This window comes from Mus caroli, chromosome 11 (assembly GCF_900094665.2).
Source record: "Mus caroli chromosome 11, CAROLI_EIJ_v1.1, whole genome shotgun sequence".
In the NCBI taxonomy this organism is placed as follows: domain Eukaryota; kingdom Metazoa; phylum Chordata; class Mammalia; order Rodentia; family Muridae; genus Mus; species Mus caroli.
In genome coordinates, this window is record NC_034580.1 from 2,603,743 (window position 1) to 2,621,418 (window position 17,676).

Below are 17,676 nucleotides of genomic sequence, written 5' to 3' on the forward strand. Positions count from 1 at the left end.
CAAGGGGGACATTTCACTTTCAAACTGTAACATAAACCAAGTCAGAGAGAGAGAGAGAGAGAAAGAAGAGAAGAGAAGAGAAGAGAAGAGAAGAGAAGAGAAGAGAAGAGAAGAGAAGAGAAGAGAAGAGAAGAGAAGAGAAGAGAAATCTGGGCCTGTGTGATGGCTCAACAGGCAAAGGTGCCTATTCCCATGACTGAGGACCGAAGTTTGATCCCCAGAACCCACATGGTGTGTAGAGGAATTTTAACCCAGAAACATGGCTGTTCTGGCAAAGAATCACATCCAAAGATATGATCTGGCTAGAATGCAAACATGCCACATACCTTCAATCCTAAACAATCAAGTTAGTTTGTAGAAGGAAGCAGCCATGTTTGAAAGTGGTATCTAAATGAGGGGCAGACAAAGTGATGAATCAGAGAAAGATTTGACAGAATAAATAGAGATATTGTATGCTCAACTCTCAATAGAACAGCACAGAAAAGAGAGAGAGTGAAGGACTCTAAGGGCTTTTTTCCAGTTCCACACCCTCCTTATAGCTTCCCCTTCCCGACTGGGGTCAAGGCTAGGCCAAATTCTATTCTCCACCCACAAGAGCATTCTTGAGTAAAAAATTCTCAGAATGTCCTGATAGTCACCTAACCCTCTGGAAAGTCCCAGGGAGAGTTCAATTGTGTGTCATGCTTGCTAACACACAAATAGATTTAAAGGTCAATAGGTTTAGCCAACAAGTTTGAACTGTAACCTTGCTGATATAACCTGTGCCTCTAAAATGTATAAAAACTGCTTGTAATAGCCATTCAGGGGTCACCTTCTAGTAACTCACCTTGAAGGACTAATTGAAGGTTGACCCTCACGCGCCGGAAAATAAACCTCTTGTTTTTGCATCAATCTGTGTCTTGGTGTCTCACAGGGGCATCTCAAAGTAAGTACCATTGACTGAGGGCCGGAGTCTTACAAGAGCAGTGCAGAAAGAGAGAAGATGGGGCAATTTTACCAGGACAGGTTTCAGGGGAAGATAGAACAAAGTCAGAAAATGAGAAGGAACCAGAAGATTAAAACAGACTGCCAGACCTAGTTTGAAGCCAAGCAAAGCAATTCAGTCAGAAGCCAAAAAGAAGCCAGAACAACTGAGTTGAGCCAGTCACCAAGAGATCAGAAAGAGCTAGAAAGGGTAAGTTTATTCAGCAGTAAGCCTCCAAGATGACAATTATATCTGGCAGGTAAAAGATATTTTTACAGAGCTGGAGAGCTGGTTCACTGATTGGAGAGAGCAGGGTTGACCAGAGTGAGCAGAGGTCCTAAAAATTCAATTCTCAACAACCACATGAAGGCTTACAACCATCTGTATAGCTACAGTGTACTCACATACATAAAATAAATAAATAAATCTTTTTTTTTAAAAAAAGATATTTTTACAATGGTGACAGGAAAAGAACAACCCTCACAAGCTGTCTTCTGATCTTCAAAGGACATGCCCACATAGACACATATATAAGTAAATAAAGGGAAAAATCACTGGAAATCCAAATGACCCTGTAAAAAGTAAAAATACTGAATCACTTATCAAAAACTTCCAAAGTCTAAGGCCAAATGTCTTTACTGATGAGTTCTTCCAATTTTTTTTTTTTAGAAAACCTCAATCCTGCTCAAACTCTTTCAAAAAACAATAATAAAATAAAGCTATATAAAGAAAGTAACCTACTGACCTATATCCCTCAGAATTTAGTTACAGAAATCCTGAAACAGCCAGCACTTGGGAGGAGATACAGGTAGATCTCTGGTAGTTTGAGGCCAGCCTGGTCTATATAGTGAGTTCCAGGACAGCCAAAGCTATAGTGAAATACTGTCTCCAAAAGAAAAGAAGTGTGTGGAGAGCTTTTGTGACTGCTTGGCAGGAATTTGACATTGGGCCCAGACAGGGAAGCAGGCTCAGGCTGGAATCTGACTTTGGGCTAGAACAAAGAAGTAAGCTTCAGGCAAGAGTTTGACTTTGGGCCAGGACAGAGAAGCAGGCTCAGATATCTTGGTCATCCTGATTAGCCCGTAGAAACAGTGATCATGGGACTTTGTTTATTGTCTTGCTTGTTCCTTGACTATTTATTGTCTTGCTTGTTCCTTAGCCTAGAGCTGAGGGAGAGAAAGGAGAAAAGAGAAGAAGAAAGGAGAAGGAAAGAAGGAAGGAGAGAAACCTATTTTAATAGATCTACAGTGGTTTGGTGCAATACAAAGTTCTATCAAGGCAATAAGCACACATACAAGAATATTTACAGGAAAATGAAAAGCTACAAATGGAAAGACTGGGAGGTAGAAAAGCCCTATAATCCCAGCACTCAGAGGTGGGGCAGAATAAAAAGTTCAAGGCTATCCTCCACTATATACTGAGTGTCACAAGCACACTGTGCCAGAAACACAAACACTAAAGTCACAAGATTCAATGGCTTCAGTGGCAACAATGTGCCAGATAATCCCGTTTTCTTTGGTAATCTGGTGAAGGCAAATGCAGGTCCTTTCATTACAATATTTTTGTCCTGTGTGCATGCATGTTTATATGTGGAAACCTGATGCTGATTTTGCAGATCATCACCCGTGGATAGTAATCCATGCCAGGTAGTTTAGTGGGTAGAACAGGTTGAGATCCTGGAAACTCATACCTGGGATGGTAGGCGTCTACCTGCTCTCTGCCAAATTCTTAGCCTGGAACACATGCCACACTCCTCATATAAGGAAATGTGACCTGTGGTCTCATAGGCCCAGAACAGAGTTCTCCATTCTAATGAGGTACCTAGAGGCCCCGAGGGTTTAGCCAATAAGCTTCCCTTCCCAGACATTTCTCTCTGCAATAGTTATTTAATCTCAGGTCCACCCTGAGAAGTTGGTACATTTGTATCCATTTTCCCCAATGAACAGACAATAAACAGTTTAGAACCATCAACTGCCTATTTCATCAAGAATTGCAGTGGGCAGCATGGAAGAGGTCTTTGATTAACGAGCCTAAATCTCCTGTAGAAGGCCCATCTGTGCACCCAGCCATAACTACTGCCACCAAGCTAATGACAATCACCTCTGAGCTAAGCCAGTCTTCTCCCCTCCCCAAACCTCCCAACGCTCCCCCCCCCTCCCATCCTCATAGCCTGCAGGCACTCAGCTCCATTCTCAGCACTTCTGTGACTCCCAGAGGTGCCTGGATATACAAGAGTCTGAGAACCATCACGGCTCAGCCTCATTGCAGGTCTGGGAACCCTGACACTTCGTTCCTGACTTCTCTGTGTGGTTCTCCAGCAGCAACTGGGGGTCCAGAAGTCAAGAATACCAACTCCAACATTCCTATATCTCAGACAGAATTTTACACACACACAGCAGTGTCTCTGTACTTCCCTGAAGCCCAGCAGCTGCTGGTGGCAGCATGGGATACGTGCAGTTAAACCTATAAATAGGTGCAGGGCAGAACTCAGACCAACAATCATCAATTATTTTTATTCAAGGAGGCAGAGTTCTTCAAGCAAACCCAGAGCTTGAGCCAAGTCTCCTTGGTCAGCTTGCTTGGTGGATAACCTGTCTCTGCTTTCTGAGGCTGAAATTACAGTTGCAATTCCCACTTGGTATTTACTTTGGTGATCAGAAACCCTGTCCTCACACTTGCATATCAAACACTTAAATCACTGAGCCATCTCTTCAATACAGTGGTAATTTTGGAATGTGGTTTCTTTTAAAAATGTAGAAATATTATAAGAATGTGCTTCCATTTTAACCCTAGGTGTGGGGATGTGGGGCTGCTTTGGACTGGACTGTCCTCACCAGCCAACTAAGGGCTTGCCTCATGCTCTAGCAGAGGCATGGCTTTCAAAGGTGCAGATAGTTTCTACAATTTTGTGATGTTAAAAATTCTGGGAACTTTTCAGAGGATAGTTAAGTGCTAGAGCCCTGATTTTGAGTGGGTGGGTGAGGTAGGTTGTGGTTTGTTAGTGACCATGGTCAAAAAAGAAACAAAAGAAACTAGATTCTGGGATATTCCTAATTCTTCTCTCCCCTCTATCCTTGCTTCTTTATCTAGTGTTAGAGGATGAAACCTCGGGGATAAAGGGTAGGAAAAAGAAGAAACCCACAAAGTAGCAAAGACCAGTAATACCTAGCCCCTTTATTTCAATCGTGGTTTTTGTTGTTGTTGTTATTAGTTTTGTTTTTGTTTTTTGGAGATGTGGTCTATGTTGTTCAGGCTGGCCTCAAACTCTGCTCACTTTTGCCTTCCAAGTGACATGCATACATACATTACACACATATATATATATATATATATATATATATATATATATATATATATATATTTGGTTTACAGAAAAAAATATTGGGCTGGTAAGATGGCTCAGAGGTTAAGAGTACTGACTGCTCTTTCAGAGATCCTGAGTTCAATTCCCAGCAACAACATGGTAGCTCACAACCATCTGTAATGGGATCTGATGTGTATTCACATACATAAAATAAATAAATCTTAAAAAAAAAAAAAAGAAAAAGAAAAGACAAGTTAAGGAGGCTGTAACAGAGTTAAAGTGAGCTGAGAATGCAAGTAGAGTCTGTATAGCATAATGAAGCACTGGTGTGGTGGTCTGACCAAGGCTAGTTCATATATTGGAATGCTCAGTCATCAGAGAGTAGTAATACTCAAGGATTAGGAGGGATGGTTTTGTTGGAGGAACTGCACAACTGGGACTGGGCTTTGCAGTTTCAAAAGCCCAAGCCAGGCCCAGTCAGTGGCTCTGGAAGAATACTGCTGCCTGCAGATCTGGACTTAGGACTAAGTCACTTCTCCAGAATCATACATGAACTGCATGCCACCATGCTCTCCACCATGACCATAACAGACTAAACTTCTGAAACTGCATACAAGTCCCAATGAAATGCTTTCTACGAGTTGCCTCGGTTACAGTGACTAAGACAATGGGAAAGAAGCTGCTGTTGACAGTGTTCAAAGCTGCAGAGTTCCAGCACCAAGGCCAAAGGCAGACCAGGTCTAAGATCAGTTCAGGTACAGATGGATGGATGGCAGCAGGCAGGCAGCTCATGTCAACAGCAGTGGACCAAGGCTCAGAGGCCGCAGGAATAGTTCAGAATTCTGTCTTTCTGTGGACCTTGATGCACACCCGAGCATCAGATAACAGAGGAGGTGGGTCACCACACTGAAGCGCTAGGTGTCTCACACTGTTTGGGGTCCTGGCTGAGGACCCTTCCCCTAGGCTGACTTATGTCAGATAAGTTCTTGTGTCTAATTTGTTTGATATGATTTTAATCTACCCACATGCCCCCATTGTCTCCACTCACCCAATAAATTTATAGGCTAGACCCCTCTCTTCTTCCAGGAGTCTGCCATTAACCAGCCCATGCTGCATGGGTGGTGCCTATCCCTACTGTTGAAAGATGGTGGTGTTTACTTGTGCATCCAGAGCAAGATCCTTCAATTTCAAAATCAAGTCAAAAGCTGCTTATAAATGCTCTCAGGGCAACCCAGGCTGAAACCCACTGTTTTAAACAACATGGGGTGACTCATAGTAGGGAATAGCCCGATCTCAACAATGAGTGCAAGGCAGGCATTGCTGCATACGACCATCGTCAAGACAATACAGAGTGGGAAGGGAGAGAAGGCTTGCACAAGGTTTCTGGTGTGTATGTGTGGTGTATACTGGGCATATACACGCACACGTGTGGGTGCATGTGTGAAGATCAGAAAACATTTTGTGGAGTCAGTTCTCTCCTACCTTCAGGTGGCCTCTGGAAGCCTAACACAAGTCACCAGACTTGTGCAGCAAGAGCCTTTCCCTGCTGCGCCAGTGCACTGCCCATACAGGAGACTCTAAGTGAGGGGTGTACGCCCTTGAAGGAGGTGATGGGATTTCCTCCTCTTCCTCTTTTTTTTCCCCCATTTTCTGGCTGCAGTAAGATGAGGTGCCGTGTCCTCCTGCTTCTACAATATACTGACTTATCACAGGCCCTATACCAATGGATGTTCAACTGTGGACTGAAACTTCCAAAACTATAAACCAAAATGAGCCCTCCAAGTTTCTGTTTTTGTTTTGTTTTGTGCTTTGTGACAAGGTTACATAGACCAGGCTGCCTGTAAACCCAGGGATACACCTGACTCCTCCTCAAAGCACTGAGACTAAGGCTATGGATTCACACACCAAACAGACTTTTCTAAGATCTGTATTTCATATATTTGCAACAGTGACAAAGCTTGCCACAGCTCCAAAGCATGTTTTAAGATTTTTTTTATTATGTATATGTGTGTCTGTGCAAGTGAGTGAAGATAAGTCGGCAGTCAGAGGCATCCAATTCCCTGGAACTGAGTTAAAGGCTGTTGATCTGCAAGACCAATATTCACTTAATTACTAAACCATCTCTCCAGCCTTTAGAATGCTTTTCTTGAGGAAATGAATTAACTATCTTGGAAGTTTAGCACCTTTATTTTTTTTCTTGCACCACTGTGTGCCTTTCTAGCTCTTTACCACAGATCACTGTGAGGCCCAAATTGAGCAGTTACAGCTGTCCAACCTTCGATGTCTCCAGAACTGTGAACTACATTCAAATACAAAAACCAGATCACATAACAATGTAAGCTAAACTCAAATTTAAGTTCCTTCTACCTCCACCTCCTAAGTGCTAGGATTCTAAGCACTGTTGTATTCATTTCTGTGATAGAACACTCTGACCAGGAGCAACCTGAGACTTAGTGACTTAAAATTCTAGATCACAATTCATCACGGAAGGAAGTCAAGACAGAACTTCAAGGGAGGCCTGCTTTCTATTCCATACAGCATCGCATCCAACCATGGAACTCACTTCACGAGGATGTAGGGTAGGGACCACAGAGGTTGCCACTTGCTGGCTGGCATGAAGGCTCATGAACTTTTATATACACTTGAAGATCACCTTACTAGAGAATGGTGTTGTCTGTAGTGGGCAGAGCCATCCCACCAGCCCTCCAAAGTCTCTTATTCTCTGCAAGGTGACCAAAGTTATGTGTGTGTGTCAGGGTAGAGGGTAGTTGTAATTTACTTGCCTGATTTTTTTGGAGACAAGATCTCACTATACCATACTGGTTGGTGCTATATAGCCCAGGCTGACCTCAAGCTCACAGAGATCTGCTTCTGCCTCCTAAGTGCTAGGACTAGAGATGAGCACCATCCTGCCTGGCTGTTAGGTTTTTGAGACAGGGACTCACTTGCAACCCAGGCTGGCCTGAGCTAACAGCAATCCTCTTGTCTTGGCCTCACAAGAGCTGGAATTATAGGCACAAGACACCAACTCCAGTTACATTTGTTTATTTTTTTAATGGGAGACTCTAAATGTTGCCCAGGTTGGCCCTAACTCATGATATTCCTTTCTCAGTTTCCAAAGTAGCTAGAGTACAAATGAGAGCCAATGCACCCAACTGGAAATGTGCACCCAGCTGGGCTGTGAAAACCTGACTCCAGAAGCAAAGCCTTACACTTAAGCCATCTGAGGGATGTTTCAACGAGCTTTGGAAGATTACTCAAGAAAAACAAAGGAAGCTTTCCAGATAAAAGTAGGCCACAGGGCTGGAAAGATAGCCCAGTGGTCTAGAGCACCTGTTCCTGCAAAAGACCCAGGACTACATGGTGGTTCACAACCATCTTTAATTCCAGTTCCAGGAAATCCAACCCCTCTCTAACCTCTTCAAACCACTGTGGACACATACATACATACATACATACATACAAATATAAACATACAGCAAATATTCATATATATGTATATATAATATATGTAATAAAATGAAAAGAATCTAAAAGAGAAAGAGTCAAGGTGTAAAGATATAGAAGATGGGGCTGGAGAGATGGCTCAGTGGTTAAGATCACTGGCTGCTCTTCCAGAGGCCCTGAGCTCAGTTTCCAGCAACCACATGGTGGCTGACAACCATCTGTAATGGGATCTGATGCCCTTTTCTGGTGTGTCTGAAGACAGCCACCGTGTACTCATATACATTAAATAAATAAATGGGTTTTTTTTTAATGTAGAAGGTGCAGGATGGGTGGATCTCTGTGAGCTGAATGAAGGCCAGCCTGGCCTACAGAGTGAGCTCCAGGATAGCCAGGGTTATACAGAGACCCTGTCTTGAAAGATCTGCCTGTTTCTGCCTCTAGAGTGATAGGATGAAAGGCATGAGCCACCACCAGCACCATAGCATAACTAAAGTTACGGAAGTAAAACTTACAGACAGCAGACCCTAAGGGATCACAGAGAGCCCTGAATGTATTCCCACAGGCCACAGGGCTTCCTTGTGGAGTTTTGGAAGAGGGTGAAGCTTGGTAAGGCTTATAGTTTACAGGACAGTTCATGACGTGTTTAGGATAAATTAGGAGAATAGGTGAATGGAATATAGGAATCTGGCTGGGAAACCATTTAAGTGTTCGATTCATTGTTTTTGTTTTGGGCAGGGTTTGTATGCATATGGTGCAGGAGCGTGACAGAGGCCAGAGTAGAATGCCAGATATATGCCAGCGTAGATGCTACTCTCTGTGCCTTACTGCTTTGGGTGCACGGTCTCTCACTGAACTGGAATCTTGCCATCTATGCTAAGGTAGCTCCAGGGATCCTGTCATGCCGGCTACCCAGTGCTGGGGTTAGAGACGTGAGCAGCCAACCTCACCTTTTCTGTGGGTGCTCATGATCTCAGGGCCCCATGCTCGCACCACAAGCACTCCTATCTACTATCTCCTCTGCTCCTCTAGTTGTTTTACATTTTCCTTTGGGGGGTTTTTCTTTTCTTTTTTTTTTTTTTTTTTAAGACATGGTCTTACTCTGCAATCCAGGCTGGCCTCAAACTCACTATGTAGTCCAGTCTGGTGTTGGAACACCTTTGGTCCAGAGCAACTGCATTAGCATACCCTATTAGGTATATCTGTCTGGAAACAATATATATATGATTATTTATATATACAGTCCAGACTCTTTACTGTATGAGGCATGCTGATATTTTGTATTTTACCATATTCTATTTCATTTCCAAGATACTATTACACAGATTTTGTGACATACTACTAAGTTTTTACACTTGGTCTTAAACACCTCGATGTCTTGGGGAAAGGGAAGCGGGATTTAGCTTGGGATGTGCACTTTCAGGCTGAGTCTCAATAGCGGCAGTGCATTGAAGCCAACTAAGTACTACTGAAAATGCAGCTCTCCAGACATGTAGATGCATCTGTGTTCAGCACCTACGCGTATTCAGAAATATCTGTAACACTTCTGCCCAGAAAGCATATAAAAGTGAATGTATACTTACAGCGCTGACAACCACTAAGCTCAGGAGTTAAGTGACAGCCCGGGGAGGAGCCCAGGGAGGGGCAGAGAGCATTGCGTGTGGCGCCTGCGGTTTCAGGCATGCCCTGGTGTACAGGCCCCTCGCCTAGCAGAAACCAGTGCCACAGGGCCCAGTGACCGTGGCCTAGTAACTGACCGTGCGCGACACGGTGGTCAGACCCAGGACTGCTGCGCGCACTAGCTACCCACAGCGCACCGCGGCGCGCACGCGTAGAGCGCCGCTCCCGGCGTGCAGCGTTGTGGCCCAGACGGCCGCCTTAGGCTGCCCCGCAGGGCCGGTGGGGCACGAGCAGCGGGAGCATGGCTCTAAAACGGATCCAGAAGGTAAGAGTGGCGGAAACGGGGTCCTCCCGCCCGTCCACTCTGCGGGCTGTCGCGGCGGGTGCGGCAGGGCGCACTGACACTTGCCCCGCGCGAGGCGGAACCGCTGCCGCCGGCGCAGACTTAGGAGGTGGCTGCGTGCGCCCGGCGGGCGACTTGCGGGGGCGGAGTCACGCGACCGGGTCACGTGCGCGCGCAGCTGCGGGCGGGAGTTTAGGGAAGCAGAGGGGTGTCTCCCAGGGTGCCTAGCACGAGAGGACGAGCTGCGGGAGTATTTCATCCCGTAGGTTTGTATTAGCCTATTAACCTAGAGCCTGGTAATTGCATCTCAGAAAAAGAAACCACCAATCCACCCTTTACCATTTGTTAACGTTTTAGCCTATCTACTTTTCGTCCTTTTCCTAAAGAAAATTATTTTATATTTCTAAGTTGTTTTTTGTTCCGTTTTAGTTTGGTTTGGTGTTTTGAGAGACACGGTCTCTATGTAGTCCTGGCTGACCCAGAACTCGCTATGTAGACAAGGCCACCTCAAACTCACAGAGATCCTCCTGCCTCTGCTTGCCGAGGGGCGTGCATCGCCATACTCTGCATTATACTGTAATTTATGATCCATGTTTTCACATAGTATTAATAGTTGGGATTTTCTATACTGCAAAATGGTATTTATAACCTCTTTTTGGAAGGATTTGGGGACAGGTGTGGTGGCGCACGTCTTTAATCCCAGCACTTGGGAGGCAGAGTTCGAGGCCAGCCTGGTCTACAAAGTGAGTTCCAGGACAGGCAGGGCTACACAGAGAAACCCTGTCTCGAAAAACCAAAAAGAAAAAAAAAAAAAAAAGAGTGAGAGTGAGCAGGCAAATAGCAATGGACCTTCTTCCATGTCCTTTTTTGTGGGTTACCACCAGAAGGTGTGGCTCAGGCTTAGGGTGGGCTTTCCAACTTCAAATGATCCAATCAAGAAAATCTCTCACAGCTGCTTGCATTTTAATTGACTCGAGATTTAGTCTAGTTGACAATCAAGATTGTCCATCACATTATAACCAGGCACTCCAAAAGGTCTCATTTTGACCTTCATTTGGTTCTTAGGTACAAACTGTTGCTCACCTCAAACGCTATATTTTGTGTGTGTGTGTGTGTGTGCGCGCGCGTGTGCACACGCACGCACCACATGTGTAAGATGCCCTTGGAGGCAAGAAGAGTGTGTTGGATCACCTGGAGCTTAAGTTACAGTGGTTGTGAGCCCCTTGAAGTGAGTGCTGGGAACAGAACTCTGTCTGCTGAAAGAGCAGCAAGTGCTTTTAACTGCTGAGTGTCTCTAGTCTGTCCAGGAACTCTTGGCCATCTTGTATCCACCTCTGTAAGTAGCCTCCTGCCTGGCCTTCTTTCCAGCCACCTCCTAAGGGCTTCTGCCAGATTAATCATGGCCAGAGGACCAGTGTGTACAGGCAGCTTCCAAGGCATAGAGCAACCTAACTCGTGTCTCATGTTCTAGGAACTGACTGACTTACAGAGGGATCCCCCTGCTCAGTGTTCCGCGGGACCTGTGGGTGATGACTGTAAGTATCCTTCCAGATTTCAGAAGGCTCGCAGTCAAAGCCTCCTGTGTCATCAGAGACTCTCCCCACCGAGCAGTTCTTAGGATATCTAACTCTTTTCCTTTCACATAGTTATGAATTGCTTTTTGTTTGGTTGGTTTTTGCTGTTTTAATACATGTCTGTTCAGTAGCTGAGGCTGGCCTGAACATACAATGTAGCCCAGATTGGCCTCAAGCTGTATCTACCTGTCTTATTCTTCAGATTGCGAGAATTATAAATGTGTGCCACCTCGCCCACTGTAGGTTGCTTTGTCTTTTCTCTCTTTTTGTTTTCGTTTTGTTTTGCTGGGTTTTGTGTGTGTGTGTGTTTAAAGTTTAAGGATCACTTTGCATTGTGTTAGAGTCTGAGAACAACAACAGAACTGGTAAGCTATAAAGTTTGACGGAGAAGAGAAGTAGTTCAGGAAAGCAGGTGTGTTCCGCGACGATGCTCAGCTGATGCATGAAGTTGGGAACTGGGTTCTTCTGAGAAGCAGTGAGAAAGTCTAGACAAGAGGCAGTTTGAGCATGCTTAGGATTTTGGCTAGTATCCAAAAAAATAGAAAGGGTTTTAGAACTCAGTAAAGTGGGCAGATGTGGTGACAATCTGTAAGTTACTGCCTGAATTGCTTTCTCAGTGGAGATCATGAGCTCATATCAGTGTGACTGGTCGTGTTACATTCCAAATGGAGCCTGCACCATCAGAAATCATTTTTTCTCTGCTGAGTCATAAGGAAGGCAGGTTGTCCCAGCTCAGACACGGGACACTAGTGCAAATGGTACACGGATAGTTTTTAATTATTTAATTTTTAAATTATTTTACATGTATTTTATTATTTTATCTATATGTATGTCTGTACACAACAGTGCCTCCAGAAACCGGAAGAAGGCATTGCATCCCCTAGAATTGGAGTTACAGATGGTTGTGGTTGCTGGGAATTGAACCTGGGTGCTCTGGAAGAACAGCCAATGCTCTTAACAACTGAGCTATTTCTCTGGTCCCTTCACTGTATCTTTAGAGACAGGGTCTCTAGCTGAACCCAGAACTCACCTTTTTTGGCTAGACTGGCTGGCTAACTACCTAACCCCTAAGTTTTACTATACACACACACACACACACACACACACAACACACACACAGACACCGTTGCACGCTGGTGCTGACATGCAAACCCAGCCCCTCATTGTTTACAGAAAGTTCTTTGCCCATCAAGTCAGCTTCATGGCCCTGTCATTTTTATTTTTGAGACAGTGTAGATTGCCATAAAATTTGAGCCCCCTGCAAATGGTTATTTTTATGTAATATATATTTTTCTATCACTTAATAAAAATTTTTTTAGGACTGGAAAGGTGATTCAGTCAGTACATAAGGATCTGAGTTATATCCGAAGTACTCACACTGAAGTACATTCCTGTCTTCCTAGTTCCACTGAGATAGCTAATGGGTAAAAGCATGTTCCATGAAAATCTGGCAACTTGAATTTGATCCCCATAGCCCATGTATAAGTGGAGAGAAGCAACTGCATAGGGTACTGTCCTCTGACTTTCACATACACCCCATGGCGCATATGAGCGTCCTACACAGAGATCATATTCATATACATATATATATATATATATATATATATATATGTATATATATATATAACTTAAAAACCAAATAACTAGCATGAGATGAAATTAAAACAGTCAAAAGCATTAGATGTGATATTTTCAAGCCAGCAAAATGACTCAACAGGTAATGCACTTGTTGCTCAAATCTGATGACCCGAGTTCAGTCCTATGGCACCACAGGCATGCAGAAATAACGAGTTATCTTTTTTTAAAAGATTTATTGATTGATTGATTGATTGATTTTATATGAGTATACTGTAGCTGTCTTCAGACACACCAGAAGAGGGCATCAGATCCCATTACAGATGGTCATGAGCCACCAAGAAGTTGCTGGGAATTGAACTCAGGACCTCTGGAAGAGCAGTCAGTGCTCTTAATCACTGAGGCATCTCTCCAGCCCAGCAATAAAGATTTAAAATGTTAAAGCAATATCTTCATTAGCTCAGGCAAGCATTTGATTGAAATATTGAGGAAGATCTGTGAGCCAAGGAGTTTCAGAAGATTGTCTTCAATCCTGTGTTCTAAACATAAGTGTTGTCCATGTCTTGCTGACATGGACTGAACCTATAGAATATTTGAGCAGGTGACAAGAAAACCAGGACAGGTCTAGGCCTTAAACCTTGCCTTACATCAATATCTGTCGTGGATTTATATGAGATGGATTTTCTTGAGAATAGAGATCTCTAAGAACTCACAAGCCCACCACCGCATTAGTGAAAGGACAGTGCTTACAGAGGCTCTGGAGTCCTTGCCCTGAAGTACTTTGGAGCCGTGGATGTGGCTGTTTGGAGCATTCCGAGCAGCTTGGTGAGCCCCTGTGTACTAGGGATAGGCAAAGCAGTCAAGACAGCCCGAGACCCTGGAGACAACAGGAGTTTTCATATGAAAGTCTGGCTGCTGAAGGGCAGGGACTTGAGAGAAACAGGAAGGCTTCACGGTTTGTTATCAAAACCTCAGAAGACTGCCTAGGTCACTAGGTAGGATGACATGGGTGACCAAGAAGCCCCACAGCCTGACCAAGACGCAGAAAAGCGCTTGCCAAGAGCAGCATGTAAAGAGCAAAGCCTAGCTAGGATGCAGTTTTGTGCCGAGTGCTAGACTGTAGTCACCGTGCTGAAGAGCCCTTGCTGCTCTTTCAGGGAGCCTGAGTTCAGTTCCTACGACCACTTGGAATCCTTAACTGTCTTCAGTTCTAGTCCAGGGGATCCAACACCGTTCTAGCCTTCTAAGTGCCAGAATCAGTCTGGACCACAAAAGATCTGAGGGAACCCTAACCTCAGTTCTGAGAGTTGCTCATCAGTCATGTGCTCATGGTAGGGTCAGCAGGGCTGCACAGGCAAGCATTCCTGGTTGGCAGCAACTGCCTAGGAAACTGAATTTGGATCTGTGTCATGTTACTAACCTATAACCCTGGCTGCAGCAGCTTCTAAGGAGCCCTGGAGTCCTAGTGAGTGCTTCTCCAAGCCCCACACTTGCAGTCGGTGTCAGAAGCAAGGCTTGTGTGGAGCCCAGCAGCACCCTTCCAGGAGAACAGGCGCCTTCCCTGAGGAGCCTTACATGCCTGTCTCTCTTTTGTCTTGTAGTGCTCCACTGGCAGGCCACCATCATGGGCCCGGTAGGTAGTGCTGCTGCATGCACAGCTCTAGGTTGTTTCTGGAACTTCATCTTTCCTGCAGGCATTGATGTCTTCCTCTGTCTTGTCCTTCCAGAATGACAGTCCTTACCAAGGAGGTGTTTTTTTCCTGACCATCCACTTCCCTACAGATTATCCTTTCAAGCCCCCAAAGGTGAGGCTGCCCCCAACTCCCACTGTTCTGATGAAAGGACAGCTTATGATGACTTTCTCTTGCCATGATAAGAGAGAGCGGTGTGTACCTTTTCCCAGTGCTCTGCCTTTACCAGTCAATGGTCAGCCTGCTGAGACTCCTGACATTCACGATTAGCCTTATCTTACAGTTTCTCTTGCTGTGATAATGTCAAGACCTTACGACTCCTAGGTCACATCCTATCACTAAGGGATACCAGGACAGAAACGCAAGCAGGAACCTGGAGACAGGAACCTGGAGACAGGAGCCTGGAGACAGGAGCCTGGAGACAGGAACCTGGAGACAGGAGCCTGGAGACAGGAGCTATGTGCAGAGACTATGGAGGAATGTTGCTTACTGATTTGGCTCCTAGTGGCTTGCTTAGCCCGTTTTCTTGAACCCAGGATCATTTGCCTATGGGTAGCACCACTCACAGTGGGCTGGGTCTTCCTACACCAATCATTAATCAAGAAAATGTCCTACAGATTTGCCTATAGGCTAATCTGGTAGCCATTTTTCTCAGTTTAGTCCCAAATGACTGGCTTATGTCAAGTTGACAGAAAACTATCCAGGACTGTTGTGGTAAGTGGTTTCCATAATGAAGTCACAATTTTAAAGTTTCTTCGGGTACCAGGACTATAGAGTATAAAAGACCTGACCACTGTAGGTGGAAGGTACCAGCAGTCTGAAAGAGGAGGCAACAGTGAGGCACGATTGTGCATAGCTTTAATTTAACTTTAACCCCAGCACTTGGAAGACACAGGTGGATCTCTGTGAGATTAAGGCCACCCAGAGCTATAGAGCTATGCAGTAAGACTCTGTGTCTTAGTCAGGGTTTCTATTCCTGCACAGACATCATGACCAAGAAGCAGTTGGGGAGGAAAGGGTTTATTCAGCTTACACTTCCACATTGCTGTTCATCACCAAAGGAAGTCAGNACTGGAACTCANGCAGGTCAGNAAGCAGGAGCTGATGCANAGGCCATGGAGGGATGTTCNTTACTGGCTTGCNTCCCCTGGCTTGCTCAGCCTNCTCTCTTATAGAACCAAGACTACCAGCCCAGGGATGGTCCCACCCACAAGGGGCCTTTCCCCTTGATCACTAATTGAGAAAATGCCTTACAGTTGGATCTCATGGAGGCACTTCCCCACCTGAAGCTCCTTTCTCTGTGATAACTCCAGCCTGTGTCAAGTTGACACACAAAACCAGCCAGTACACCCTGTATCAAAGGTGGGGGGGGGGGAGGAAAGAAAGAGAAACAGAAAGAAGAAAAAGATGAGGGTCCAGTTATAAATCAGCTAATGAGGGGGGAGTGTTGTTGTTTGGGTCTTTAGTTGTATATTGGAGTGCTTTGGGAAATGCAGTATATTGGAGAAAATAGACCAGAGTTAATAAGAGACTGTTAAAATAGCCACAGATGGCAGTAGGTAGGTTAATGAAGATCCCTAAACTGCCCTTTATCATTGTAGGAGAGTCTATTCAGGCTCTGGCTTCCTTCCTTGCCATGTCAGACAGAGTCCTCAACTGGTGTGGTTTTATACCTGCCCCAGGGATGTTAAGAGAAGGTCCTGGGGGAGGCAGGTGTGCTACGGTGCCCAGCCCAGTGAGGCACCTGGGACCTGCACACCCTGGGACTACTCCTCTTCTCTCCACACTTGAAAACACAAAGGTGAAATCATCCACTCATGGAGCCCGAAAAAGTTAGTTTATTTTGTTGTTAAAAGGATTTCAGACAGTCTTTCACATACATACCTGTTGTAGTGACAGTTTTGAAGTTTTGGATTCTTTTTAAAAAACAAATATCATCAGGCTATGTTTTTGTTTTAATCCCAGGTATGGGATACGGGGCTGCTTCAGATTGTCCACAGCAGCTGACTATGATTTGCCTCATGCTCTAGCAGGGGCATGATTTTGCCAGCTGCAGAGAGTTTCTACAATTGTCTTTTAGAATTCAGGGGAATTTTTCAGAGGATAAATAAATGCTAAGAGCCAGTCTGTGTTGGCACACGCCTTTAATCCCAGCACTTGAGAGGCAGAGGCAGGCAGATTTCTGAGTTCAAGGCCAGCCTGGTCTACAGAGTGAGTTCCAGGACAGCCAGGGCTACACAGAGAAACCCTGTCTCTAAAAAACAAAAAACAAAAAACAACAACAACAACAACAAAATTGCTAAGCTCCTGTGAGGCAGATTAGGTTGGTAGTTGGGTGGGTGGTGGGTGAATGGGGGGAGGTGGTTGTGTGCTGGCTGTCACTGGTTGTTGCCCATGGTTTGTTAAGTAGTCGTCCACCAAGAAGAAAGAAAAAATTAGATATCCCGACAGAGACAGTCAAACTTGCCCTAAGGAACTCAATGCCCTATTCAGCAGGAAGTAGTCTAATGATAACATTGCCCCTTTCCTTTCTATCTTTGTTTCTCTCTCCTATCTAATATTAGGGGGTTGAAAGGGTGGGAAAAGAGTGGAGAAGGGTGGGAGAAAGAAGAACCCACCAAATAGCCAAAGACCAGCTAGCCCCTGTGTCTTAGTTTCATTTCTGTTGCTTGAATAGAGACCTGACAGCAGTGACTTAGGGAGAGTCTATTTCACTTCACAGTTTCTGGTTACAGCCCATCATTTCAGGGGAGCCACGCAGCAGGAGCTGGAGACAACCAGTCCTGTTGTGTCCATAATGAAGAAGCAAAGTGGAACGGAATGTACACATTAATATTTATTTCATATTTTGTACATGTGTGTTTTGCCTGCCATATGTATGTGCACTGTTTGCATGCCTGGTGCCTGCAGAGGTCCAATAAGGTGTTGGATCCCTTTGCGGTGGAGTTGCAGTCCATTGTAGCTGCCATATGGGTCCTGGGAACTGAGTGTGGGTCCTCTGCAAGAGCAACAAGTGCCCATGACCACTGAGCCACCTCTTCAGCGCTAGTGCATGCATTCTTTTTTTTTTTTTTTAATTTTTTTTTATTACGTATTTTCCTCAATTACATTTCCAATGCTATCCCAAAAGTCCCCCATACCCTCCCCCCCACTTCCCTACC

The 17,676-nt window shown here is 44.9% G+C and overlaps 2 protein-coding genes across 6 annotated transcripts in view; one reads left to right on the forward strand and one right to left on the reverse strand.

The window, feature by feature from the left end:
- Positions 1–9,790, reverse strand: part of LOC110306308 (up-regulator of cell proliferation) — a 47,815-nt gene extending 38,025 nt beyond the window's left edge. The window contains exon 1 of the mRNA XM_021178472.1: positions 9,296–9,790. The gene's annotated coding sequence lies outside the window, so the exon portion shown is untranslated. The remainder of the gene's footprint in view (positions 1–9,295) is intronic.
- Ube2d4 (ubiquitin conjugating enzyme E2 D4 (putative)) overlaps positions 9,570–17,676 on the forward strand; it is a 24,785-nt gene continuing 16,678 nt past the window's right edge. For 2 of the 5 annotated variants that reach the window (XR_003837981.1, XM_029483240.1), the window contains exons 1-5: positions 9,570–9,657; positions 11,147–11,210; positions 14,263–14,289; positions 14,426–14,457; positions 14,552–14,629. Coding sequence is in view for 4 of the 5 variants with exons in the window: in XM_029483240.1 (XP_029339100.1) it covers positions 9,634–9,657; positions 11,147–11,210; positions 14,263–14,289; positions 14,426–14,457; positions 14,552–14,629 (225 nt within the window). In the remaining variant the exon portion in view is untranslated. The remainder of the gene's footprint in view (positions 9,658–11,146; positions 11,211–14,262; positions 14,290–14,425; positions 14,458–14,551; positions 14,630–17,676) is intronic. The other 3 variants (XM_029483241.1, XM_021178475.2, XM_029483242.1) reach the window with 3 other exon arrangements.